Consider the following 23,135-nt stretch of genomic DNA (forward strand, 5'->3'; position numbering starts at 1 on the left):
TTTTTTTTTTTTTGAGACAGAGTCTCACTCTGTCGCCCAGGCTGGAGTGCAGTGGCGTGATCTTGGCTCACTGCAACCTCTGCCCTCCCAGGTTCAAGCAATTCTGCAATTCTTCTGCCTCAGCCTCCTAAGTAGCTGGGATTACAGGCGCCTGCCACTATGCCCCAATAATTTTTGTGTTTTTAGTAGAAACGGGGTTTCGCCATGTTGCCCACGCTGGTCTTGAACTCCTGGGCTCAAGCAATCCACCCGCCTCGGCCTCCCAAAGTGTTGAGATTACAGGCATGAGCCACCGCACCTGGCCAGCCCCCCAAGGATTTTAAGTGGAGTATCCCTAGTGTCCCCGTGTGGTGACACATCCCCGACCCCCTTGTTCGGCGTGTGCCCTGCTGGAACTTCTGCACCAGCCTTGGAGAGGCCCAGGAACGAGTCCCTTGCTACCCACACCAGCCTCCTCGGTCCCTGACTTCTCCATTCTCAGTGGCCTGTGCCCCACACCCAGCTCTCTCCTTACCAGCTCTACCCTGCTTTCCCAGGTACCGTATCCTGAACCCCAGTGCCATCCCGGACGACACCTTCATGGACAGCAGGAAGGCCACAGAGAAGCTGCTGGGCTCACTGGACTTGGACCACGCCCAGTACCAGTTTGGCCACACCAAGGTCGGGGCACTGTGGGATCAAGGCTGGCCCTGGCTGTGGCGGTCACACTGGGTAGGGTTCATGCAGATGGTCGGGGGTTAACCTGGCTGTCCCCTTGTCTGCCCCCAGGTGTTCTTCAAGGCTGGGCTTCTAGGCGTCCTGGAAGAGCTCCGTGACCAGCGCCTGGCCAAGGTGCTAACGCTGCTGCAGGCACGGAGCCGTGGCCGCCTCATGCGCCTTGAGTACCAGCGCCTGCTGGGAGGAAGGTGGGTGTGGGAAGGAGGCTGGGTACAGGATGTGGCCCTGCCCCTCACCTCCCAGACCCACTGGCTCTCCCAGCCCTGACATGCTGTCCTGTAGTCAGATCAGCCCCTGTGGCTGCTTGGAGCCAGGTTCTGTTCTGTGTCCCCCAGCCTCCATTTCCCCACTTCAAAAACTGGGGTAGGGCACTTGCTTCTTCATTCCAGGCCATCAGTGTGTGGCTCCGAGGGGCAGTGATGGCACCCAGTGTTTTCCAAGACTCTTGAGAGCCGGGCCCAGGGCAAGATACTTTCTCTGCATTATCCTGGTTAAAGCGCTGATGGTCCTGAGACACAGGCGCTGTGATGGTCTCCACTCAGCAGAGGGGTGCCTGTGTCAGACAGCCAGTGCCAGCTGGCATGTCAGCCCAGGCCACTGACCCCAGAGCCCCATGGCTTAACAGCCGTGGTGTCTTCTGGCACTTGCAGAGGCTACCAGGACATGGGGGCTCATGAGCCTCTTCACTGGAGGCAGGCCTGTGGACCTCCCCTGAGCCTCACCTGTAAAGCAGAGATATTAGGAGCTACTCCCTGAGGCTGCTAGGAAGGCAAAACAAGTGAACTGTGTGCCTAGTGTCACTATCTGTGACGGGCAGCACTGAGCCAGCCTCACAGCTCGGCTGCCCCTCCCCAGGGATGCGCTGTTCACCATCCAGTGGAACATCCGTGCCTTCAATGCCGTCAAGAACTGGTCATGGATGAAGCTCTTTTTCAAGATGAAGCCGCTGCTGCGCTCGGCGCAGGCTGAGGAGGAGCTGGCGGCCCTGCGGGCAGAGCTGCGGGGGTTGCGAGGGGCGCTGGCTGCAGCTGAGGCCAAGCGCCAGGAACTGGAGGAGACGCACGTCAGCGTCACCCAGGAGAAGAATGACCTGGCCCTGCAGCTGCAGGCCGTGAGTCGGGGTTCCCCTTGTGACTGGGTGACCCTGGCCCTGAGTACCCCTGGCTGCTCTGAGGAATACTTCATCCAGACCCATGGGACTCAGGCCTTACGTCTCCCTGTTCCAGAGGTGCCATGAGATGAGGCCTCCATGTCCCAGCCTCCCCACTCTGGCCACATGTCCTGGCACTCTCCCCTCATGCCACCTTGGCCTCCCGCTAAAGCGGAGGAACCCTAGCTCCCCAGCTCTCCCCTCCTTGCTGTCCCTGAAACCAAACAGACCATGCTCTATTCTCTGGTTAAGAGCCATGGGAACCCAGGTGGCAGGTAACAGGGTGATAGCCAGAGGGCATGGATCAAGGGTCTGGAATCTCCCCAGGTCCACAGAGCAAGCTTTCCTGCCTTTGGCACGTGGCATTGTTTATCAGTTGTATGCTAGGCTCAGGCTAGTGCAGGAGGAACGTTGGTGGGAAGACAGAGATGGCCCTATGGTCACAAAACTCACCTGCTAGTGCAGGAGACTGTGACGCAGCCAGGCAGTAAGGAAACGGGGGGTGAGGATACCTGAGCCCTTCCAGGGAGTGCCTCCAGGAGCCCATCCGTGGCTATGCAGGGGCTACTGCTGCTCACCCTGCCCCTTGGAAGGCCTCAGCCCAACAGCGGGGCAGGGGGCTTTTCTCTCAGAACCCTTGTTGGGCCTCATTCTGGGCTGCCCCCCACAGGTCTAATGTTCCCCTTGTGATGCTCTGGGGTGTCCCTCTCCCTGAGCCCTTGCCCCTCCATGCCCAAGAGCAGGTCAAGGCATTCCTGAGTTCTCAGAGCCCAGCCGAGCATGGGCTTCAAACCTTTGGATGGACAAATAGAAGTAGTTTCCTCTCCAGGGCCTGACCTGGTGTCCCTCTGCTGGTTTAACTGGCCCTCCCCTGACCCGGCCCCACTCCGTGCCCCCTTCAGGAGCAGGACAACCTGGCAGATGCCGAGGAGCGCTGCCACTTGCTGATCAAGTCCAAGGTGCAGCTGGAGGGGAAGGTGAAGGAGCTGAGTGAGCGGCTGGAGGATGAGGAGGAGGTGAACGCTGACCTGGCCGCCCGCCGGCGCAAGCTGGAGGACGAGTGCACGGAGCTCAAGAAGGACATTGATGACCTGGAGCTGACACTGGCCAAAGCTGAGAAGGAGAAGCAAGCCACTGAGAACAAGGTGTGGGCCGGGCCAGCTGTGGGGAAGGGCCCAGAGCCAGGGGGCCAGCTTTGGGGCAGGCGGCTGCAGGTCCCACCCCTGCTCTGCTAAGCCTCTGCTTTGTGGCCCTGGGCATGTCACTACCTTTCTTGGTCCTCAGTTTCCTTGTCTGTCAAGTAGGGTTAGCAGCACTACCATTAGGGTAGCTGGTGATGTGGTGTGTGACTGGCCTTTCCTGAGCACACACTCCTGGGCCTTGCACACAGTAGGTGTTTAGCACATGCTGGCGATCCTTATCCATCCTGGAGTGCAAGCCCCTTGAGGGCGGGAACTCCATGTCCCCAGCTCTGCATCCTGCAGGTGACTTCTGACCTTGAGACCTCGTGACGGCCACTGTGGTTCCCAGTGCTGGAGGAGTGACTCCATTACACAGGAGGGAAAGTGAGGTGGGGGAGGCAGCTTAGGTTCTCACAGGGGCTCACCAAGGAAGCCAGGACTAGGAGGCAGCTGCCCTGGGCACCTGCTAATACTGCACATGGCTCTGGCATCTGTGGCTCTCTCGCCAGGCCAGGTGTGGTGCTGGGCGCTGTGGGTGCAACCACTCGTGAATCCTCAGTACAGCCCCATGAGGAGGGTCCTTCCCTTAGGCAGAAGCTGTGGAGGCTCGGAGTCAAGTGACTTGCCTGAGTCCCATAGCTGGAAGGGGCACTTGCTCTGACCTAGTGTGGTGGCCGCTCAGAGTGCAGAGAAGGTCGTCCTCATGGTGACGCTGGCCCTGGCATAGGTGAAGAACCTTACAGAAGAGATGGCTGCGCTGGACGAGTCCGTGGCCCGGCTGACCAAGGAGAAGAAGGCATTACAGGAGGCCCACCAGCAGGCCCTGGGTGACCTGCAGGCCGAGGAGGACCGCGTGAGCGCGCTGACCAAGGCCAAGCTCCGGCTGGAGCAGCAGGTGGAGGACGTGAGTCAGGGTCACCCTGAGACTGGGTGGCGGGGCCAGGGTGCTGGCTGGCCTGGGCCATGGCCGACCCCTGCTCTGCCTGCTCCGTAGCTGGAATGCTCCCTGGAGCAGGAGAAGAAGCTGCGCATGGACACAGAGCGGGCCAAGCGCAAGCTGGAGGGTGACCTGAAGCTGACGCAGGAGTCGGTGGCTGATGCCACCCAAGACAAGCAGCAGCTGGAGGAGAAGCTCAAGAAGTAGGCGGGGCAGTGGGGCAGTGGGGCAGTGGGGCGGTGGGGGGGCCCTCCCGGCCGGGCCAGAGTGGCCTTCTGAGCCTGCACTCGGCCCTTGTTCCCTTCTGGATTCCTGTGGGTCCTGCGGCATTGCAGAGGTTAGGGGCGGGGGTCGAAAGATGGGGCACTGGGGCACAGGGGTAGTGTCCTGCCCTCCCTGGACTGAGGGCCCAGCCAGGGTCCAGGGCTGAGGCCTCAGGGCCCAGTGCAGCAGGTGCATGGGGGTGAGGTCCCTCAGGGCCTGAAGGGGACTAGGGGACGTTACAGGGGTCCCAGGCAGGTGGGTGGGAGTTAAGGCCTGCACTGGCTCACCCACCCTGCGGCTCCTAGGAAGGACTCCGAGCTGAGCCAGCTGAGCCTGCGGGTGGAAGACGAGCAGCTCCTGGGAGCCCAGCTGCAGAAGAAGATCAAGGAGCTGCAGGTACGTGGGGGTCGGGTGGGTGAGGCCCGGGGTCAGAGGCCCACAGAAGTGACAGCTGCCCCGCGTGCCCACCCCAGGCTCGGGCGGAGGAGCTGGAAGAGGAGCTGGAGGCAGAGCGGGCAGCCCGGGCCCGCGTGGAGAAGCAGCGCGCGGAGGCGGCGCGGGAGCTGGAAGAGCTGAGCGAGCGGCTGGAGGAGGCAGGCGGTGCGTCCGCGGGGCAGCGCGAGGGCTGCCGTAAGCGTGAGGCGGAGCTGGGGCGGCTGCGGCGGGAGCTGGAGGAGGCGGCGCTGCGGCACGAGGCCACGGTGGCTGCGCTGCGGCGCAAGCAGGCGGAGGGCGCGGCGGAGCTGGGGGAGCAGGTGGACAGCCTGCAGAGGGTACGGCAGAAGCTGGAGAAGGAGAAGAGCGAGCTGCGCATGGAGGTGGACGACCTGGCTGCCAACGTGGAGACTCTGACCCGCGCCAAGGTGTACACGCCTTCCTCACCCCATACCCACCCTGACTTTAAACCAATCCCAACCCTAGCAGCCAATACTGTCCCCATACCCCCTCCACCCGGTACCTGATCCTGAGCCCTGACCCATTCACCTGGCACCCAACCCCCTTTTCTCAGCCTCCTGCCAGTCCTGACCTTAAGCCATGACTCCCAAGCCCTGTTCCCTGACTCCAGGTCATTTTTGACCCAGCATCTACTTCCAGCCTTGGACCCTTGAACCAGCAGTAGTTGTGACCCCAGCCCTTGACTCTTGAACTCTGACTTAATACCTGTCCTGACTTCCTGTTCTGAACCCCAGCACCCTAGCCTTGACCTTTCTGCCACATAATCCTGACAGCTGACCTCTGACCACTGTCGCCAGCTGACTCCACAGCTACCATCCCAACTCTCGCCCTGACCCACCGGCCCTGGGACTGGCCCAGCCCTGTCCGTTCTGACACGTGTCTGTTAAGCACAGCAGTAGAATCTCTTTCCGACTTTGAACTTGGGGCTCTGCTCTCCCTTTGATTCCTGGGCCCACATCTAGCTTACCAGTTTCCGATCCCAGATCCCAGTCTCTGACTGGCAGACCCAGATCCTGCCCTCTGATGTACAAACTTGTTCTGACATCTAACCCCTGCCCCCAACCTGGGATCCCAGGCCAGTGCAGAGAAGCTGTGCCGTACCTATGAGGATCAGCTAAGTGAGGCCAAGATCAAGGTGGAGGAGCTGCAGCGGCAGCTGGCAGACGCAAGCACGCAGCGTGGGCGACTACAGACGGAAAGCGGTGAGGCTGGGGCTCAGCTGGCCACACCAGGCAGGGCTTTGGTGCAGCCCTCACCAGCCTGACCTGCCCGCTCGCCTCTTCGCCTGCAGGGGAGCTGAGTCGCCTGCTGGAGGAGAAGGAGTGTCTGATCAGTCAGCTGAGCCGTGGGAAGGCCTTGGCCGCCCAAAGTCTGGAAGAGTTGCAGCGCCAGCTAGAGGAGGAAAGCAAGGTGGGCTGGCACCGGTGACCATGGAGTGGGCAGGTGGGTGCCAGAGCCAGTGGGCTGCACCAACGCTGAGGTCACTGGTGTCCCTGCAGGCCAAGAGCGCCCTGGCCCATGCCGTGCAGGCTCTGCGGCATGACTGTGACCTCCTGCGGGAGCAGCACGAGGAGGAGGCTGAGGCCCAGGCTGAGCTGCAGCGGCTGTTGTCCAAGGCCAATGCCGAGGTGGCCCAGTGGAGGAGCAAGTACGAAGCAGATGCCATCCAGAGGACCGAGGAGCTGGAGGAGGCCAAGTGAGTGCTTCGCTGGCCAGGCCCCTGCCATGCAGAGCTTTATGCCTGTGCCTCTGAGCCCCACTGAGGGTGGGTGAAGGGAGCTGCTGGGGCTGTCCTCCCTGCCTCCATGGTCCACAACTTGTCTGGCCCCATGGCCTAGAAAAAAGCTGGCACTGCGGCTGCAGGAGGCAGAGGAGGGTGTGGAGGCTGCCAACGCCAAGTGCTCGTCGTTGGAGAAGGCCAAGCTACGGCTGCAGACAGAGTCAGAGGATGTAACCCTGGAGCTGGAGCGGGCGACCTCAGCAGCTGCTGCGCTGGACAAGAAGCAGCGGCACTTGGAACGGGCACTGGAGGAACGGCGGCGGCAGGAGGAGGAGATGCAGCGGGAGCTGGAGGCGGCGCAGAGGGAGGCCCGTGGCCTGGGCACTGAGCTCTTCCGGCTGCAGCACAGCCACGAGGAGGCACTTGAGGCTCTGGAGACACTCAAGCGGGAGAACAAGAACCTGCAGGGTAGGACCTGCCACACACCGGGGCCAGGGCGCTGCCCTGGGGTCGGAGCACCTTGGAGTCACAGGGGTGCCCTGGTGGGGCCACCCTGGAATCAGGGGTGAGTGGAGTGACCTGGGTGGGAGTACAAGCCACGGGGGTGGCCCCTCAGCACCCTGTCTACTGCAGAGGAGATCAGCGACCTCACGGACCAGGTGAGTCTCAGTGGGAAGAGCATCCAGGAACTGGAGAAAGCCAAGAAGGCACTGGAAGGCGAGAAGAGTGAGATCCAGGCTGCACTGGAGGAGGCAGAGGTCAGGGGCCGGCCGCAGGGGTGGGTGGACACGGACGTGCTGCTCTGCTGGCTGTCCCCCCTTCCCACCCCACCATGCCTGCTCTGTATCCGCAGGGGGCCCTGGAGCTGGAAGAGACCAAGACGCTGCGGATCCAGCTGGAGCTCTCCCAGGTCAAAGCAGAAGTGGACCGGAAGCTGGCAGAGAAAGATGAGGAGTGCGCTAACCTGAGGTGTGTCCATCCTCCTCCCGCTCCCACCTCCCGAGAACAGAAGGGAAGGGAAGTAGTGTGTACTCTGCTCTCTAGTCTGTCCCTCCCATGGGACTTTCTGAGGTCCGGGTTGCTGTCTCCATTCTAGTGGTGAACCTTGGAGATGCTGAAGGACTTGCCCAAGGTCACACAGTGGGGGTGGAGCCCGAGTCAGTCCACCTGCCCGCCTGGGCCTCACTCTTCTCCATGAACTTACTTGATAGGCCACAGGCAGTCACAAGAGACTTTAAACTGGGGAGGGGTGACTCACTTGTTCTCAAAATGGGTTCTTGTCTCCAACGGTCCTTGGGCATTTGTAAGGACAGATATGCCCTTACGGGACCCCCTTTCATGCCACCCTCCTCCCATAGGCGCAACCACCAGCGAGCTGTGGAGTCCCTGCAGGCCTCCCTGGATGCAGAGACACGGGCCCGCAATGAGGCGCTGCGGCTCAAGAAGAAGATGGAGGGTGACCTCAATGACCTGGAGCTGCAGCTGGGCCATGCCACCCGCCAGGCCACGGAGGCCCAGGCTGCCACGCGGCTGATGCAGGCACAGCTCAAGGAGGAGCAGGCAGGGCGGGACGAGGAGCAGCGGCTGGCAGCTGAGCTCCGCGAGCAAGCACAGGCTCTGGAGCGCCGGGCTGCGCTGCTGGCCGCGGAACTGGAGGAGCTGCGGGCTGCCCTGGAGCAGGGCGAGCGCAGCCGGCGGCTGGCAGAGCAGGAGCTATTGGAGGCCACCGAGCGCCTCAACCTCCTGCATTCGCAGGTGGGGACAAGAGTCCCTGGGGACAGAGCAGGTGCAGGCCTGCTGGCTGGCTCTGAGACTCTGCTTCCCCTCAGAACACAGGCCTCCTGAACCAAAAGAAGAAGCTGGAGGCAGACTTGACCCAGCTGAGCGGGGAGGTGGAGGAGGCTGCACAGGAGAGGCGGGAGGCCGAGGAGAAGGCCAAAAAAGCCATCACTGATGTGAGGCTGGGCAAGGGCTGTGGGAAGCCTGGGACAATGCAGAGGGACTTCCCTGAGGCTGGGCACCTGACCAGCCCCTTCCCCACAGGCGGCCATGATGGCCGAGGAGCTGAAGAAGGAGCAGGACACAAGCGCACACCTGGAGCGGATGAAGAAGACACTGGAGCAGACGGTGCGCGAGCTCCAGGCCCGCCTTGAGGAGGCGGAACAGGCCGCCCTCCGTGGCGGGAAGAAGCAGGTGCAGAAGCTGGAGGCCAAGGTGTGTGCGGCCCCTCTAGTCCTTGGCCCAGGCAGGGTGGGTGACCCAGGGGTGGGCTGGGCATCAGGCGGTACCCCTGCCTGCAGGTACGGGAGCTGGAGGCCGAGCTCGACGCAGAGCAGAAGAAGCACGCCGAGGCCCTTAAGGGCGTGCGCAAGCATGAGCGCCGCGTCAAGGAGCTCGCATACCAGGTGGGTGACAGGGTCTCCCCGGGGAGTGGCCCTGGAGCTGGCCCAGCCCAAGCAAGCCCTGAGTCCCCCTTGCCTGCCCAGGCCGAGGAGGACAGGAAGAACCTGGCTCGCATGCAGGACCTGGTGGACAAGCTGCAGAGCAAGGTCAAGAGCTACAAGCGCCAGTTTGAGGAGGCGGTGAGTGTGCTGGGGCCTGGACACCTGGACCTGGCACCCCAGCTCTGCCCCAGGGTCTGTGGCCAGGTGAGGCATCCGCAGCAGCTCCACCCTCCCGGCTCAGTGATCCAGAAGGAAAAGAGAGGCTTCTAACATCTCTGGGAAGACAGACCTAGCTCTGTCTCACAGAACAGACCCCACGTGCTTTCCCCTGGCCAAGGCTGGAGTTGTCTCTGAGGGGCGGGGCAGGCACAGAGGCACATCATGAAGTTGGTGCGTCCCAACTTCCTTATTCCCACTGTGGTATTAGTGAGGATGGACAATGGCAGTAGGAACAAAGTTGAGGACCAGGAGGAGCCAGCTCCCCTACTGGGGATGGGGCAGGGACCAGAATAAGCATCTCAGTCACCGAAGAGGAGCCAAGGCCGTGTGTGTGCCCCCAGGAGCAGCAGGCCAACACCAACCTGGCCAAGTATCGCAAGGCCCAGCACGAGCTGGATGACGCGGAGGAGCGGGCAGACATGGCGGAAACCCAGGCCAACAAGCTGCGGGCACGGACCCGGGATGCCCTGGGTCCCAAGGTGAGGAGTGGTAGGGGCATTGCTCTCTGTGCAGGGGGAGTGTGGAGGATGACAGGTAGTACTGCTCACTCGGCTATCCCTTTCTCCTCAGCACAAGGAGTGAAGGCCCGAGCCCCTGGGCTCTGAAGAGGAATGTCTGCTGTTGTGCCTCTGGCTGAGACTGCCTGCCCCAATCCTGCCATCTCTGCATCCCCCATGCTGCCTTCAGCCTTCCCCGGGCCCTGAATAAGCACCACAGCCAGTTTCCTTCTCATTCTTTGGGGTTCAGGAGGGGAAAACACAGCCCTAGGGACAAAAGCCAGGTCCACACCAATCATTTAAAATAAAGTTATTTAATAGTCTCCATTTAATTGGTTTATTTGCTGTTAATAAATTGGCAACACAAGGAAGGGCCCCGTGTCCAGGCTCAGGCAGGAGCAGCTGCCCCGTGCCCCAAGGGATGGAGGGAAAGGCTCCCCCCGACTTCTGGGAGAACCCCCCTGGGATGAACACAGCGGCCAATGAGCAAACAGAACCAGAGGAGCTAAAGGAAAATGAGGCAGAGGGGCAGGCTTGGGGGAAGGCAGCATTCTCTGGTACCCACCACCCCTGCCCAGGGCTCAGAAGCCTTTGCCTGGGTCCAAAGGCCAGGGACAGGGGAGGCTTGGCTCACAGATGGGGGGGTCACCCATATCTTCCTCCCCACCCCGGGACTGATGGCCAAGAAGCCGGCAGGAGCTCACACAGAGCTAATGCTAAAAGTCCTCTTACCTCTGGGTGGGCCTGGGCCCCAGGGTTCTGAAGGAAAGGTGGGCATGGTACCCCGTCCTCATTATGGGGACTGAGGCTCTCCAATGACCTAGGGCCCTCAGACCCAGGGGGACCAAGGGCTTTTAGGACTTCCCTCCCACCAAGCCTGTATCCAAAGACCTGGGGCAGGCAGAGAGCAGCAGGGAGAAACAGGAACAGGGCAGGGCGTGTGGCATCATACCCACGCTCACCCACACTGGCCCAGCAGCCTCCTGAGGCCTGGCCCAAGGTCACTCCTCAGTGAAGTCCCTGTCTATGTCCATGTAGGGCTCCTCAATGTAGCTAACGAGGGCAGAGGGTGACTGCCGGTCCGGGTTCAACAGGATGGACACTGTCTCCTTCCAGTATGAGAAGCTGATGCAGGAGCTCTGGGCAAAGAGGGAGGGGCTGGGGGGCGCCTGGAGGACCCAGGTCAAGCCCAGCACCGGGATACCCCTCTGAGAGGCCCTGGGTCCGCTGCCCACCCATCACCCCCTTGAGGGGTGGGGCACTCACGTTCTCTAGGCAGGTGCTGTCCTTGTCCTTGTGTAGGTAGTGCTGCTGCCAGAAGCGCAGCAGGTTGTGGAAGTTGTTGAGCAGGAAGCCGGGGTACTTCTTGCTGTGCTCCATCCGCTGCAGCAGCCGCAGGTACAGGGGCAGCCGCTCTTTCCGTCGGGCCAGCATCAGGATCACCAGGCTGGTGTTGAGGCAGCTGACATTCTCCTGCAAGGCCACAGGCCCACCGGGTCAGGCGCTGGTGGGGGCCCCAGTGGTCCCTGGTGAACCTGGGCAACCATCAGGCAGGGAGGAGAGTGGCCCCAGGCCTCGGGCTACCCATGGAGCTCTCCCTGCGCAGACGTGAGATAGGACTGGGGGAAGGGGGCCCCCAGCAGCCCCAGTCTCCTGCCTGAGCACCTTCCTGCTCCCCACACCCACCTCCCACCCCACCTGAGGGCAACAACATCTGTCCCTGTCCAGACCTCGGCTCAAGCATCACTCCTTCCGGAAGGTCCATCCCAGGCAGGGCTGGGTGTGTGGGCTGGGGCGGCTATCCCGCTTCAGAAGTGCCTGTCAGCACTAGCCTGTGCACCTCGGAGGGGCAAGAGTTCTGCCCCTCTCACCATGCACTCCCACCTGGCGCCTCACCTCAGAACAGAACCAAAGACCGCCTCTGAGAGGTGCTAAGATCACCCCCACTTTAGAAAAGAGGTGCATGAGGCTCCGAGAAGGGAAGGCTGCATGACTTCAGTGAGGGAGTTGGGCAGCCTCAGGTCCGATTCCGAAGCCCAGCAGGGCAGAAGGTGTGAGGGATGTGGACATGGGGGAGGCAGGGAGAGCGCTGGCCTTCGAGTCAGCCTGTGACCTGAGGGGACTTGCGAACCCTCCTTAGGCCCTGTCCATACAATGGGGCACTGATTCCTCCTGAGCACAGTCCTCAGAAGGGCTGGGTCTCCAGAGAAGCACTTCTGGAGTAGGGGACAGAAATCTGGGCTCCAGGACAAAGGAACTAGTTTCCAATCGACCTTCCCTGCTGTGTGTTTGCCGGGGCCTCTCACCTGGGTCAGCGTCTGCACGTGGATGATGTTGATGAGTCGGAAGAGGAAGGACATCTGTGTGGGTACCTGGGATATGTAGGCAAGCAGGCGGCACTCGGACAGGACCTCGGCAACTGCGGAGGGAGGCGGGGGTGCAGCAGGTCAGGCTTAGGCCCAGTGGCTTGGTCACCCAGGCCTCTAGTGGAGCCCCGTTTGGGTCCTGACTCTGAAGCTGGGGGCTCATCATCAAAACAGCTTCAACGAAAGCTGACTGTGGCAAGAAGAGGAACCTTCAGCTGTCCTGCTACCAGGCAAAGCCGTGTTCTCAGAGCGCCCAGAAGCACCCCACCTCATCCTCCAGAACCAAGCTCAGGGCAGCTCTCCCTCAGCCCTCCCTAGCCTGGCTCCAGACCCCTGCCCTCCATATCACACACAGGAGAGTTTCCGCCACAGGAAGATGGATCCATCATGCTGCATTAAGAAAAACAATGCAAAAGTTCAAATCCTCCTGCAGAGCTCCCAGGGCAACCAGTTTTCCACACCAGCTCTCAGGTGAGTCTGGCCCAGGACTGAGACCACAAGGCACAGGTTCTGCTCCGTCCACTAGTGTCGGAGCAACTGCTTCCCACACAATTGGGAGGCAGGGCAATAGCTGAAGGTACCAAAATCTGTGTGGCTATTCCCCTGAAACAGACCCTCTGGGGCAGAAAAAGGAGGCAAACGGCTAAATTACCAACTACCAGGATACTTCTTGCTATCAATGACAGTGACCTAGACAAGGAACAAGTGCCTGACTTTTTGGGGGGTGGGGGGGTCACAAACCGTCAAGAGAATCTGCTGGATGCCACAGGCCCTCTCCTAGGAAAAAAAGGAAATGTGTGCACATACACATGGAAGTGCGTTAGCAAGTCCAGGAGGGTTCAGATGCCTGCTGCACCACAGGGCACCTGTAATTCCACACACAGCACACTGAGGACGAGGGGGCCAACTCATCGTGCCAGGTAATACCAGTCCAAAAGGTCTTTTTCTGTTTTTTGCATCTTGCTAACAACAATGGATTTTCACCTTGTTAAAGTGTTGAACAAGGCAGCAAAGTGAATTGCCCTGGGAGCCGCCACCTCGAAGCCGGCCACGTGGGCGTCTGGTGCAGCTCCCTCAGTCATTCTTGTCTCCCTGCTGGAGACAGGGTATCTGATGCCAGCGTTCTCACCCTGCATGACTCGCCTTTACAGCCTGCCTTTCATGTACCTTTCATATCCACCTGGTTTTCAAATCGGTCCAGGGACAGAGTGACACAGCGCACCAGCATGTTGGAGTCCACCAGGGAGCTGTTGATCTGCTTCAGGAACACCTGGAACTGTACAGAAACTAAGCTCACAGCATGCAGTGGGCTGCTGGCCAGGGATGGCCATGGCCCAGGGGGACAGTCACTACAACGGGCATCAGCGACCTCCACCAGCCCCACTGCTTCAGAGAGGAAGACAGAGGCTCAGACAAGCTGAGGGACCTCCCCTCACGACACAGGTACTAAGAGGCACCCCCTGGAGTTCGGCACAGATCCGACACTCTGTCCAGTGGTTTTACACTCAAGGGTGCTGGATTCCTCTAATTTTTACTTCTAATTTTACTTCAGCTAGCCTCGGCTGGGTTTCTGTCACACACACCCGGTGAGCCTAACACACCAGGCCCAGTCCCTCGCTACAGCAGCTCCCACCGTGGCACCCACCATGCTGCGTCACGGCAAGTGCACAAGCTGCCCATTCCCACCCTCACTCCCTACCCACAAGCAGCCCCGGTTTTCATCCCTGCATTCCCAGGGGCTAGCACAGAGCCAGGCAGAGCAGGTTCCGATGAATGTTTGCCAAAGACTGCCCAGAATCTCCTGTCATCTCTCATTTAAAACCTGTGCCTAAAGGCTGGCAGAGCAGGACTACAAGGGAACTTCTGGACAACCTAGCACACTCTGCAGAGCCCGAGGTGAACTTTACCTTTGCATCGGTGTTGATGTATTTATTGAATCTCTTGAATGCATCAACGTTGAACTTCATCAGCTCCCCCAGGAGGTCAAAGTAACTCTGGAGCACATCCCTTGACTTGCACTCGCTGTCCACAATGCAGTAAAGGATGTGCTGGGTGAGGAGGGACAGGGTGAAGGTGTGAACATGGCTACCCCCACCAGGGCCTGGAATGGAGCTCAGACCATGCATTGGCTTCGAGTAAGCATCCTGGGGATGGAACCTGCATCCCGTCTAGATTCTTGTCTGAGAATGCTGGTGGCTCCAAGGACAGGACCAGACCTGACAGACCTCACCAGGAGGCAGAACAGACTGGGAATGTAGCACAATCTCTCCCCTGCCCAGTGCGTATAGCTGAAGCCTGTGACCTGCACTGTGGTCACCAAGATGGCCGGGGTGCTCAGCTCCTAGGTGAGGGGAGCTGTCATCACCAGGTCTAAAACATGGCCACTGCCATGCACTGGCCAGTGCCATAAGCACTGAGGTCATTCAAGTAAATGAAGGACAGAATTGAAAAGCAAGGACACACTTTGACCCCATGGCTCGTCTTTGTGTTTATGAGCAAAATTGTTTAAAGTTTACACCAAAATATTGAGTTTCCATCAAGAGAATAAAGCCAATTTACTCCTTTAGAAAGTTTTCTACATTTTCTTGGAGTTACATTGATTTGGTCAGTTCTTTTCCACATGGATTTTATAATTCAGGGGTCAGTTTCTTGTCCATATCAAAAAATCTGAAAGACCAATTATAACTTTGGCCATTCTGCTGTTTTACTTTTTCTGAAGACCACTATTCAACAAAGAAAATTAACTTTTAGTATCAAAATATCTTCAGGGTCAAAATGCCTTGCTAACTAAACTCTCACCCTCTTGCATGGCCTGGCCACCCCCTAAATCTGTCACCCCTTAAGCACCCATGGGGAACCCACAGTTGGAAACCCAGGGCAAAAACTAGGGCAACCTGCACTGGCATTCAGAAGTTGTGATCTCTGGTCGGCTCCTGATGAACTGTTTGGGGCTCAGTACAGGACACAATGCGTGGGCTGGGGGGGATGGAACCCAAGACAGTGGCTGCTCCAGACCATACCTCCAGGAGGCCTCGCTTCAGCAGGAACATCTGGTCTGCATAGGAGGTGGTCCCTCGGAGGAAACTCTCCACAGCCCGAGCTTGCCAAAACCTGCGACCCAAATATTGGCTCAGGTGGCTAAGGCTGCCCTCTTCTGGCCCATGTTCAATTCTCCAAGGGGTTGGGAGATGTTTGTTCCCTTTTCATGTACTCAGCATTTACTGAACATCTACCAAGCATCAGGCTTCATCCTGGGCCTGGGGACACAGCAGTGCCCCCATCCTCACAGAGAGCCAGCTCAGTGCAGAACTCTTCTATCTGGGTCTGTCTGGAAGGGGTTGTTTCACAAAGAAGGTGACATCTGGGATCGAAGGGCTGGCTCCTGTGAGTCCCCCGTGAAACATACTCTAGGCTTTGCCCTTTCACAAGAATGGCAGGACATGCAATTGAGGGGCCAGGAATGTGTGTGGGAAGCTGATGAACACGAGCAGACAGGCCGCTGGGCTCACAGACGACGGGCTGGCCTAGGGAAGCAGTGGCTTATGCTGACTGAGGGACCCCGAGGCACAGCGGGGATCCATGACAGGGAGTCTGGACAAGGCACTGAAGCGACAAAGGCCCATGTGGGCATGAAGCCTCCTGACAGCTCATGCCTGGCCCTGATGGAACTCTACCTGTCCACTGACTTCAAGACTCATCTCAGATGTGTCTAAGGACCTCAGAGAAGGTCTTCCTCTACTCACCCAGCCCCCAGCCCTAGCAGGAGAAGAGGCTCCCCTTTGCTCCTACAGCTGCCGGGCAACTGGCTCCAGGCCTTTCCATGCTGCACTGAAACAGCACAGCTCTAGGGAATTCATGGCAGGCCGTATCCTAGTTCTCTCCCAGCCATGCGGCTCCAGCCCAGAGCAGGTGCTTGGTGAATGCTCAGTCACTGTGGGTTGCGGAAGAAGGTCCCACATACCTGCCAAGTCAATACTAGGCAAGACGGCAGTCAAACCACCTCTCCCCACCAGTACCTGTGCTTCAGGCATGGATGCTGGTGACTAAAGGAGGTATTTCTAACCTCCTGCGAAACACCTGGCTCTGCAGCCCCACAGAATTGGCAGGTACTTGTCCCCAGACCCACCTGAAAGATGACTCTGCTGGCTCCTTCTTCATGACCTGCAGCAGACGAGTTAACAAGCCCCTCTTTCCATCACACACCAAACTCCTGAAATAGAAGAGAGACACTGGTGACAGATCTGAGAGACTGACGGGGGCCCTGGGGATGGGTCGCTCTGCTGGTTTAGGCGGTGAAAAACCATGGGGACATTTCCAAGTCTGCAGGATGCCTTCCTGCTCCAACTGGGTCCACAGCCCCGGAGACCCCTGCAGTCACAGAATTAAACCGCCAAGTGCATTCCCACCACATCTCAGGCCAGCTTACCTTCCCAGGCCAGAAACAACCAGAATCAGACATGACTTAGAACTGCCAGAGAAGAGCTGTTTATACCAAAAGTATATTGAAAAAGGCACGCCAGTCTGCCAGATGCGGAAAAACTGTGCGAACAGGGTGGGGCCCAGCGTACTCCTGGCCTGAGGTTCACTTCCAGCTGGCCTTGGGCAAGTACCCACAACCCCAAGCCTCAGCTTCCCAGTCTATGAAGCAAAGGCAGGAGATGAGGAAAGGACTCAGGCCCCATCATGGGGGAAGGAAGATGGCCAAGCATGCAGGGGTCTGGGCCCTTCAAACAGAGCAGCTCTACTGTGATCCACTACACACATCAGGGCAGGACTGGGTACAATTTTATTTGAATGGAGAGTTCTGGTTGCTGCCTTAGGAAAAAAAGGTTGGGAGGCCAGGAATGGTGGCTCACACCTGTAATTCCAGGACTTAGGGAGGCTCACTTGAGGCCAGAAGTTCGAGGCCAGCCTGGGCAACACAGTGAGATCCCATATCTACAAAAAAAAGTACAAACACTAGCTGGGCATGGTGGCACACACCTGTAGTCCCAGCTACTTGGGAGGCTGAGGCAGGAGAATCACTTGAGCCCAGAAGTTTGGGGCTGCAGTGAGCTATGATCACACCACTGCTCTGCAGCCTGAGGGAAAGAACAAGACCCTGTGTCTAAAAAACAACAATAACAAAAAAAAAAAAAACAACAAAAAAAGGTTGGGAAATTGTGGTTCTTGCTGGATAAAGTCCACTGTATTCTGACGCCTGTGAGACTAGCCCCCCGTCGCCTGGCTCCAGGTGAGGCAAACCTAACCCAGGTAATGCAGCTTAACATGTGGCAGCAGTAAGAGGCTTCAGTCTGTCCTGCTTGGCTGCAGATGCCAACAGGCAAGAAAGGAGCAGATAAGCAAAGGGGCTGAATGCACGAGATAAGGGGGGCGGTACGGAAAACACAAGACTTTTGGCAGGTGACCTCTCTGAGGCTCTGCTCCCTCATCTGTAAAGTGCAGGTATGGATGGGGCTTCCCTCCTGGGGCTGCTGTGAGGCTCCGATGAGAAAATGCAGGTGACATGAATACAGTGCCTGGCACAGAGGAGCCCTCAGGACACTGTAGCTACATTTAAGAGAGGACACGCATGCATACCTGGGTGTGCTCACCAGTGAGCCCCCAGGGAACGCGAGCAGCCGGGATGGGCTGAGGGAAGAGCTGCACCCCTGCACTCACCTGTCGGTGTTGAGGACAGCTTCCACCTCAGGGATGTTGGCCTTGAGAGAGATGGCACTGAGTTCATTCAGCTCCTGGTTGTTGAGTAACAGGTACTTGTTCCTGAAACAAAATGGGTTGGAGGAGGTAAAGGACAGGAATGGGGCTGCTGGGTCCGCACCGGGCTAGTGCAGGGAGTCTCCTGCTCACTTCCTGCAGAGAGAATCTGAGAAGCCACCAGGCACTTTCCTCCAGCACCTCTCACTCCAGCCAGCACTCGCAGGAGGGAACTCTGGGCTCTCAGGCAGTGGAATCTTTCCCTGGCCCCACCCCAACCCCAACCCCTGCTTGCCACATTCACTGACAAGGCCCCTTCCCTCAGCAGCTCCGGGCCTTTCTCTTTGCCTATATTTTTACTTGTTTCCTCAAAGGCACCAGCACCTCAACATGTCCAACCACGCTCAAGCCTGGCCCTGCTGCACCAGGCCCACCAACCACCACAGTCAGACATCACAGAGGCCTGGTCAACTGTGACACTTCCCCCCGCATGCCATCCAGGCCTGTCACTGCTCCCTGCGCTCCCAGGACACCAGCTCCCTAAAAGGCATTCCACAGGAACTGCGTCATCACACAGCACCAAAAGTGATCTTCAGAATCAGGACTCTGATCCTGTCACTCCTGGTGAAAACACTTCCACAGTCTCCCACTGCATTTAGAACAGAGATTTTCTGACTTAGGAGGGGGTTATGCCCTGATAAACCCAACATATTTGAAAATACCGTTTAAGTTGAAAACATATTGAGGCTGGACGTGGTGGCTCACGCCTGTAATCCCAGCACTTTGGAAGGTCGAGGTGGGCAGATCACCAGGTCAGGAGTTCTAGACCAGCCTGGCCAATATAGCGAAATCCCATCTCTACTAAAAATACAAAAAATTAGCTGGGTGTGGTGGCACACGCCTATAATCCCAGCTACTCAGGAGGCTGAGCTAGGAGAATCGCTTGAAACCAGAAGGTGGAGGTTGCAGTGAGCCAAGATCATGCCACTGAACTCCAGCCTGGGCAACAGAGCAAGATTCCATCTTGAAAAAAAGAAAAAAAAAAAAAAAAAAACACATTTAATGTATCTAACCTACTGAACCTCCTAGCTTAGCCCAGCCTACCTGGAATGTGCTCAGAACACTGACTTCAGCCTACAGTTGGCCACAAACACTGGCAACATGGCGGGCACAGCACAGAGTACTGGTTGTCTACCTTGGTGACCGTGTAGCTGGTCATCATTTTTCTTGAAATACATTCGAGCTGCAGCTGCAGCTCAGCACCCAGCATTGCAAGAGTACTGAACTGTTTATCATGAGCACAGGAAAAGATCAAAATTCAAAATTCGACTTCTGTACCATTGTACAGTTGAAAAATTCTAAGTGATGCACCATCTGTATATGAAATCCAGGCCTGTGACTGTGACCCACAAGGCCCTGTGCAGCCAGCCCAGAGCCAAGCCCACATCACTCCCATCAGCTGGCCACAATGGTCTTCCCTCGTTCCGGGGCTTCTGGCTAGAACACTCACCCTCTCACATGCCTGTTCACTCAATTCACTACAAGCCGACACTTCAGGTCTTGGCTGACAAGCCGCTTCTGCAAGGGAGAGTTCCTGAGCGTCCTCTGGCCAGTTCTGTACCCTGTCAAATGTCCTCTCACAGACCCGTTCCTCTCCTCCTGAATACCATCTCCACTCATCACTAATGCTCAATGGTGGAATCCTCGGATGAACAACTGTCTTTGTTTTCAGACTCTGCCCTTCATGAGAGCAGGGGCCATGGCTGTCTGCATTTCATCCTGATATCCCACAGAGTACTCAGATTGAAGAGTCTGATGAAAGCCAGAGACTCACTTCCTCAGGGAAAACAGCGCAGTTCCGTAACATATGTGGTGCCATTTTTCAGAAGGTTAACATGCTTCCTGGAGCCCTTCTATGGCTTTCAGCCAGAAAATCTCTCAAAGAGGACGGGTGCATATGACGGAGGTGCCCTGGGGCCACAGCCGTCTCCAGGCATGTTCTGTTAGCTCAAATGCAAGGTTTTATTTTTATTATTTTATTTGATTTTATTTTTTATTATTTTTATTTATTATTATTTATTTGAGCAGAGTCTCGCTCTGCGCCCCAGGCCTGAGTACTAGTGGCGCGATCTCGACTCACTGCAAACTCGCACCTCCCGGGTGCAGCATTCTCCTGCACTCCAGCCTCCCCTAGGTAGCTGGACTACAGCGCCCCGCCACCACGCCGATATTTTTAAATATTTAGTAGCAGATGGTTTCACCGTTTACCAGGATGCTCTCGATCTCTTGACCTTGTGATCCACCCACCTCGGCCTCCCAAAGTGCTGGGACTACAGGCTTGAGCCACGGCGCCCGGCCAAATGCAAGGTTTTTAAAAAATTTAAACCAACATTTAAAATCAGGACCTTTCACATAAATCTTAATTTCTGGCTTTCCTTGGTCGAAAAAATCAGAAGTTATGCAACAGTGGGCCCAGTTTCCTGTGCACACGCAGCTGGCTGGAGCTAAGCTCATTGAAATTCTCACTCACTAAGGTCCCCACATCATCTCCCCAATGCCAAGGTCAAGGGTCAGCTGCTAGTCACCCCCTTCCTGCACTGTTTTCCTTATAGCAGAGAGTAATTTTCCTCGCACATTCTCCACCGAAGGTTTTAAAATAAATGAGCACAGAATGTCTTTCAAGAAAAACGGGAGCACACCTCCTTGTGGAGGGAAGAATCCCCCAGCTGCTCAGTAAGCAGTTGGCTTTGCCTGTCTGAGGTTCCTGCTGGCCCCTGGGAATAGCCACGCTGTCCACTCTTGCTTCAGAGGGGCAGTAGGTTGAGAGATCCATTGATTCCAAAGGTAGTAAGGGGCCAACGACTTCCATACTCAGTTCCTGGGGGTGGCTATGAGGGCTAGAAGCAAGCTCAGGAGCAGTGCCTGCCATAAGAAAGGCTGGATAGATGGCAGGTCCGACTGCAGTGTCACACCTGCTACCACTGAGGGGACAGCGGGCTTGCACCAGCTCTAGCGCCTCCTCTCAAGCTGAGGTCATGGACCAAAGAGATTGAGGCCTTCAAAAGACAGTCCAACAACTCTCTTTGCAGGGACACACTTGTACTTACTCGTGGTGGTCGCTGAAGCTCTGAAGAAGCCTCAGAAACTGTATCTTCAAGGTGATGTCCTGAAACACATGCATAGCCTCAATGTTAAGACCACAGTCACCAGGTTCCAAAACAACACAAGCAGACACTCTGGTGAGAGCCTGCTTCTCTGAGCCTCTGTCCTCATGCACCATGAGGACCTTTCTTTAGCTAGAAAACCATCTGTTCACTTCCACATCTGATCAACAGCAGATTAAGCTAATGCGGCCCCTTCCTGCTAAAACATGCCAGTACACTCAATAAAAAATAAGGCGGGGCGTGGTGGCTCACACCTGTAATCCCAGCACTTTGGGAGGCCGAGGCGGGCAGACCGCTTGAGGTCAGGAGCTTGAGACCAGCCTGGGCAACATGGCAAACCCCGTCTCTACTAAATATACAAAAATTAGCCAGGCATGGTTACTGTGCCTATAATTCTGGCTACTCAGGAGGCTGAGGCAGGAGAATCATTTGAACTTGAGAGGTGGAGGCTGCAGTGAGCCAAGATCACACCACTGACTGCACTCCAGCCTGGGCGATGGAGACTCTGTCCCAAAAAACAAACAAACAAACAAAACGTGTGTGGAGCGGTGGGGGGAAAGTCCACAGGAATCAGAAATGAAGAAAGGACCGAGGAGTTTGGAGTAGTGAGCCAAGGAACTGATACTCAGCAGCTGAGTGCAGTGTGGAGCGGTGGCGACAAGACCTAGTCACACTAACGCTTGGGTTTTAATGCCCTGAAGGGACCAGACAGGGTCTCAGGTCCCTGTAAAGCCTGGGGAGCATGTATACTTGGCGAGAGAAGGGTTAGAAAGGCCTGACCCACCAGCCCAGGGAGCCTGGCTCTGCCAGGGTGTTGCTGGCAGGTGAAGGGAGCCCTCCCAAGAGTAGCAGAAACCCTGCACTCACACGACTGGGGCAGCAGGGCCAAGATATTAAACATGAAAACTGGCCCTGGGACAGCTGTACCTGACATACCTGGCAGACAAAAGCAAAAGTGCCCTGTAGAAACGCCTCCAGGGCTGAGGCTACACAGGTACCCAAGGGGGAAACTAGCCCCACTGACCTCAATGATCTGCCCGCCTTGGCCTCTCAAAGTGCTGGGATTACGGGTGTGAGCCACCACACCCAGGAGCACGGTTCTGTAAGCGGATGAAAATTACAATAGGATAAAACAGCAAATAAAAAAGCATGCTGCTAGCTCATGCAGTGGGCAGCCCCCTGCCTGGAGTGAAATGAGATCCCCATCACAGAGGTGTACAAAGGGAAGTTGGCTAGAGGGCCTCGGGCAGAAACTTTTTTTTTTTTTTTGTGAGACACAGTCTCACTCTGTTGCCCAGGCTGGAGTGCAGTGGCGTGATTTCAGCTCAGTGCAACCTCCGCCTCCTGGGTTCAAGCAATTCTGGTGGCCTCTCCACAGACATTACGAAACACGAGGTAACACTCCACCCTGAGGTCTGAAGACTCAAACACAAGCATTAGTACCCATGAGCAACCGAAAGAGATCTTAAGAAAGGATTTTACAAATGATTAAAAACAGAATATACAGCAGAAAAAAGTTATTAACATCATGGCTAAGCAGTTTCCGAACTGAGCCGGACAGAACATCTAGAAATGCAAAATACATCTGCTTGAAATTAAAAACTCAAATGATAAAGCAGAAGACAGCTCACTGAGGGAAGTCCCCAGAGTGCAGTGAAGAGATCAGGGCCCCATGGCACCGGGCCCTGATGGCTGTGTGGCACTTTTAGGTCCCAGAGCACCTTCCTTCGCATGCTGGTTGGAAGGTTGCGGACTAGCCAGGGGGCCAACAGGGGAAAGAGTATTATCCTTCTTTTGCAAGAAAACAGAGGCTCAGAGATTCAGTGATTCATTCAAGCCCTTACAAGTCTTCCAATGTCCTGTTCAGAGCTCTCTCAAGGGGACTGTGAGAGACACAAGGTAAAGGAGAATCCTTGGGCTCAAAAAACCAAAGCCCCCTTTTTTTGTATGAGACAGTGTCTTTGCTCGGTCACCCAGGCTGGAGTGCAGTGGCGTGATCCAAGCTCACTGCAACCTCCACCTCCTGAGTTCAAGCGATTCTCCCACCTCAGCCTCCTGAGTAGCAGGGATTACAGGTGCCCACCAACACGCCCGGTTAATTTTTGTATTTTTAGTAGAGACAGGGTTTCATCATGTTGGCCAGGCTGGTCTCGAATTCCTGACCTCAAGTGATCTGCCTGTCTTGGCCGTTCAAAGTGCTGGGATTACGGGTGTGAACCACCATGCCCGGGAGCACAGTTCTATAGGTGGATGAAAATTATAATAGGGGCCGGGCGCGGTGGCTCAAGCCTGTAATCCCAGCACTTTGGGAGGCTGAGGCGGG

The 23,135-nt window shown here is 57.0% G+C and overlaps 2 protein-coding genes across 6 annotated transcripts in view; one reads left to right on the forward strand and one right to left on the reverse strand.

The window, feature by feature from the left end:
* MYH7B (myosin heavy chain 7B) overlaps nucleotides 1-9,912 on the forward strand; it is a 27,807-nt gene extending 17,895 nt beyond the window's left edge. For 3 of the 4 annotated variants that reach the window (XM_017878884.1, XM_017878874.1, XM_017878855.1), the window contains 20 exons: nucleotides 537-660; nucleotides 769-905; nucleotides 1,573-1,828; nucleotides 2,770-3,012; nucleotides 3,776-3,952; nucleotides 4,043-4,188; nucleotides 4,555-4,645; nucleotides 4,723-5,112; nucleotides 5,781-5,907; nucleotides 5,997-6,115; nucleotides 6,205-6,401; nucleotides 6,544-6,893; nucleotides 7,059-7,183; nucleotides 7,279-7,394; nucleotides 7,784-8,180; nucleotides 8,255-8,380; nucleotides 8,469-8,639; nucleotides 8,726-8,830; nucleotides 8,912-9,007; nucleotides 9,430-9,908. In XM_017878884.1, the coding sequence (XP_017734373.1) occupies nucleotides 537-660; nucleotides 769-905; nucleotides 1,573-1,828; nucleotides 2,770-3,012; nucleotides 3,776-3,952; nucleotides 4,043-4,188; nucleotides 4,555-4,645; nucleotides 4,723-5,112; nucleotides 5,781-5,907; nucleotides 5,997-6,115; nucleotides 6,205-6,401; nucleotides 6,544-6,893; nucleotides 7,059-7,183; nucleotides 7,279-7,394; nucleotides 7,784-8,180; nucleotides 8,255-8,380; nucleotides 8,469-8,639; nucleotides 8,726-8,830; nucleotides 8,912-9,007; nucleotides 9,430-9,693 (3,757 nt within the window). In that variant the 3' untranslated portion in view covers nucleotides 9,694-9,908. Of the gene's footprint in view, nucleotides 1-536; nucleotides 661-768; nucleotides 906-1,572; nucleotides 1,829-2,769; nucleotides 3,013-3,775; nucleotides 3,953-4,042; nucleotides 4,189-4,554; nucleotides 4,646-4,722; nucleotides 5,113-5,780; nucleotides 5,908-5,996; nucleotides 6,116-6,204; nucleotides 6,402-6,543; nucleotides 6,894-7,058; nucleotides 7,184-7,278; nucleotides 7,395-7,783; nucleotides 8,181-8,254; nucleotides 8,381-8,468; nucleotides 8,640-8,725; nucleotides 8,831-8,911; nucleotides 9,008-9,429 lie in introns of all 4 variants that reach the window. The other variant, XM_017878864.1, reaches the window with a different exon arrangement.
* The window catches only part of TRPC4AP (transient receptor potential cation channel subfamily C member 4 associated protein), a 70,357-nt gene continuing 57,105 nt past the window's right edge, over nucleotides 9,884-23,135 (reverse strand). For both annotated transcript variants that reach the window (XM_017878910.1, XM_017878899.1), the window contains exons 9-17: nucleotides 20,756-20,814; nucleotides 17,613-17,714; nucleotides 16,078-16,161; nucleotides 14,972-15,062; nucleotides 13,859-13,999; nucleotides 13,119-13,227; nucleotides 11,892-12,004; nucleotides 10,852-11,058; nucleotides 9,884-10,724 (exon numbers count right to left, since the gene is read on the reverse strand). In XM_017878910.1, coding sequence (XP_017734399.1) covers nucleotides 10,587-10,724; nucleotides 10,852-11,058; nucleotides 11,892-12,004; nucleotides 13,119-13,227; nucleotides 13,859-13,999; nucleotides 14,972-15,062; nucleotides 16,078-16,161; nucleotides 17,613-17,714; nucleotides 20,756-20,814 — 1,044 coding nt within the window. In that variant the 3' untranslated portion in view covers nucleotides 9,884-10,586. The remainder of the gene's footprint in view (nucleotides 10,725-10,851; nucleotides 11,059-11,891; nucleotides 12,005-13,118; nucleotides 13,228-13,858; nucleotides 14,000-14,971; nucleotides 15,063-16,077; nucleotides 16,162-17,612; nucleotides 17,715-20,755; nucleotides 20,815-23,135) is intronic.

This window comes from Rhinopithecus bieti, unplaced genomic scaffold, assembly GCF_001698545.2.
Source record: "Rhinopithecus bieti isolate Rb0 unplaced genomic scaffold, ASM169854v2 scaffold_65, whole genome shotgun sequence".
Lineage (NCBI taxonomy): Eukaryota > Metazoa > Chordata > Mammalia > Primates > Cercopithecidae > Rhinopithecus > Rhinopithecus bieti.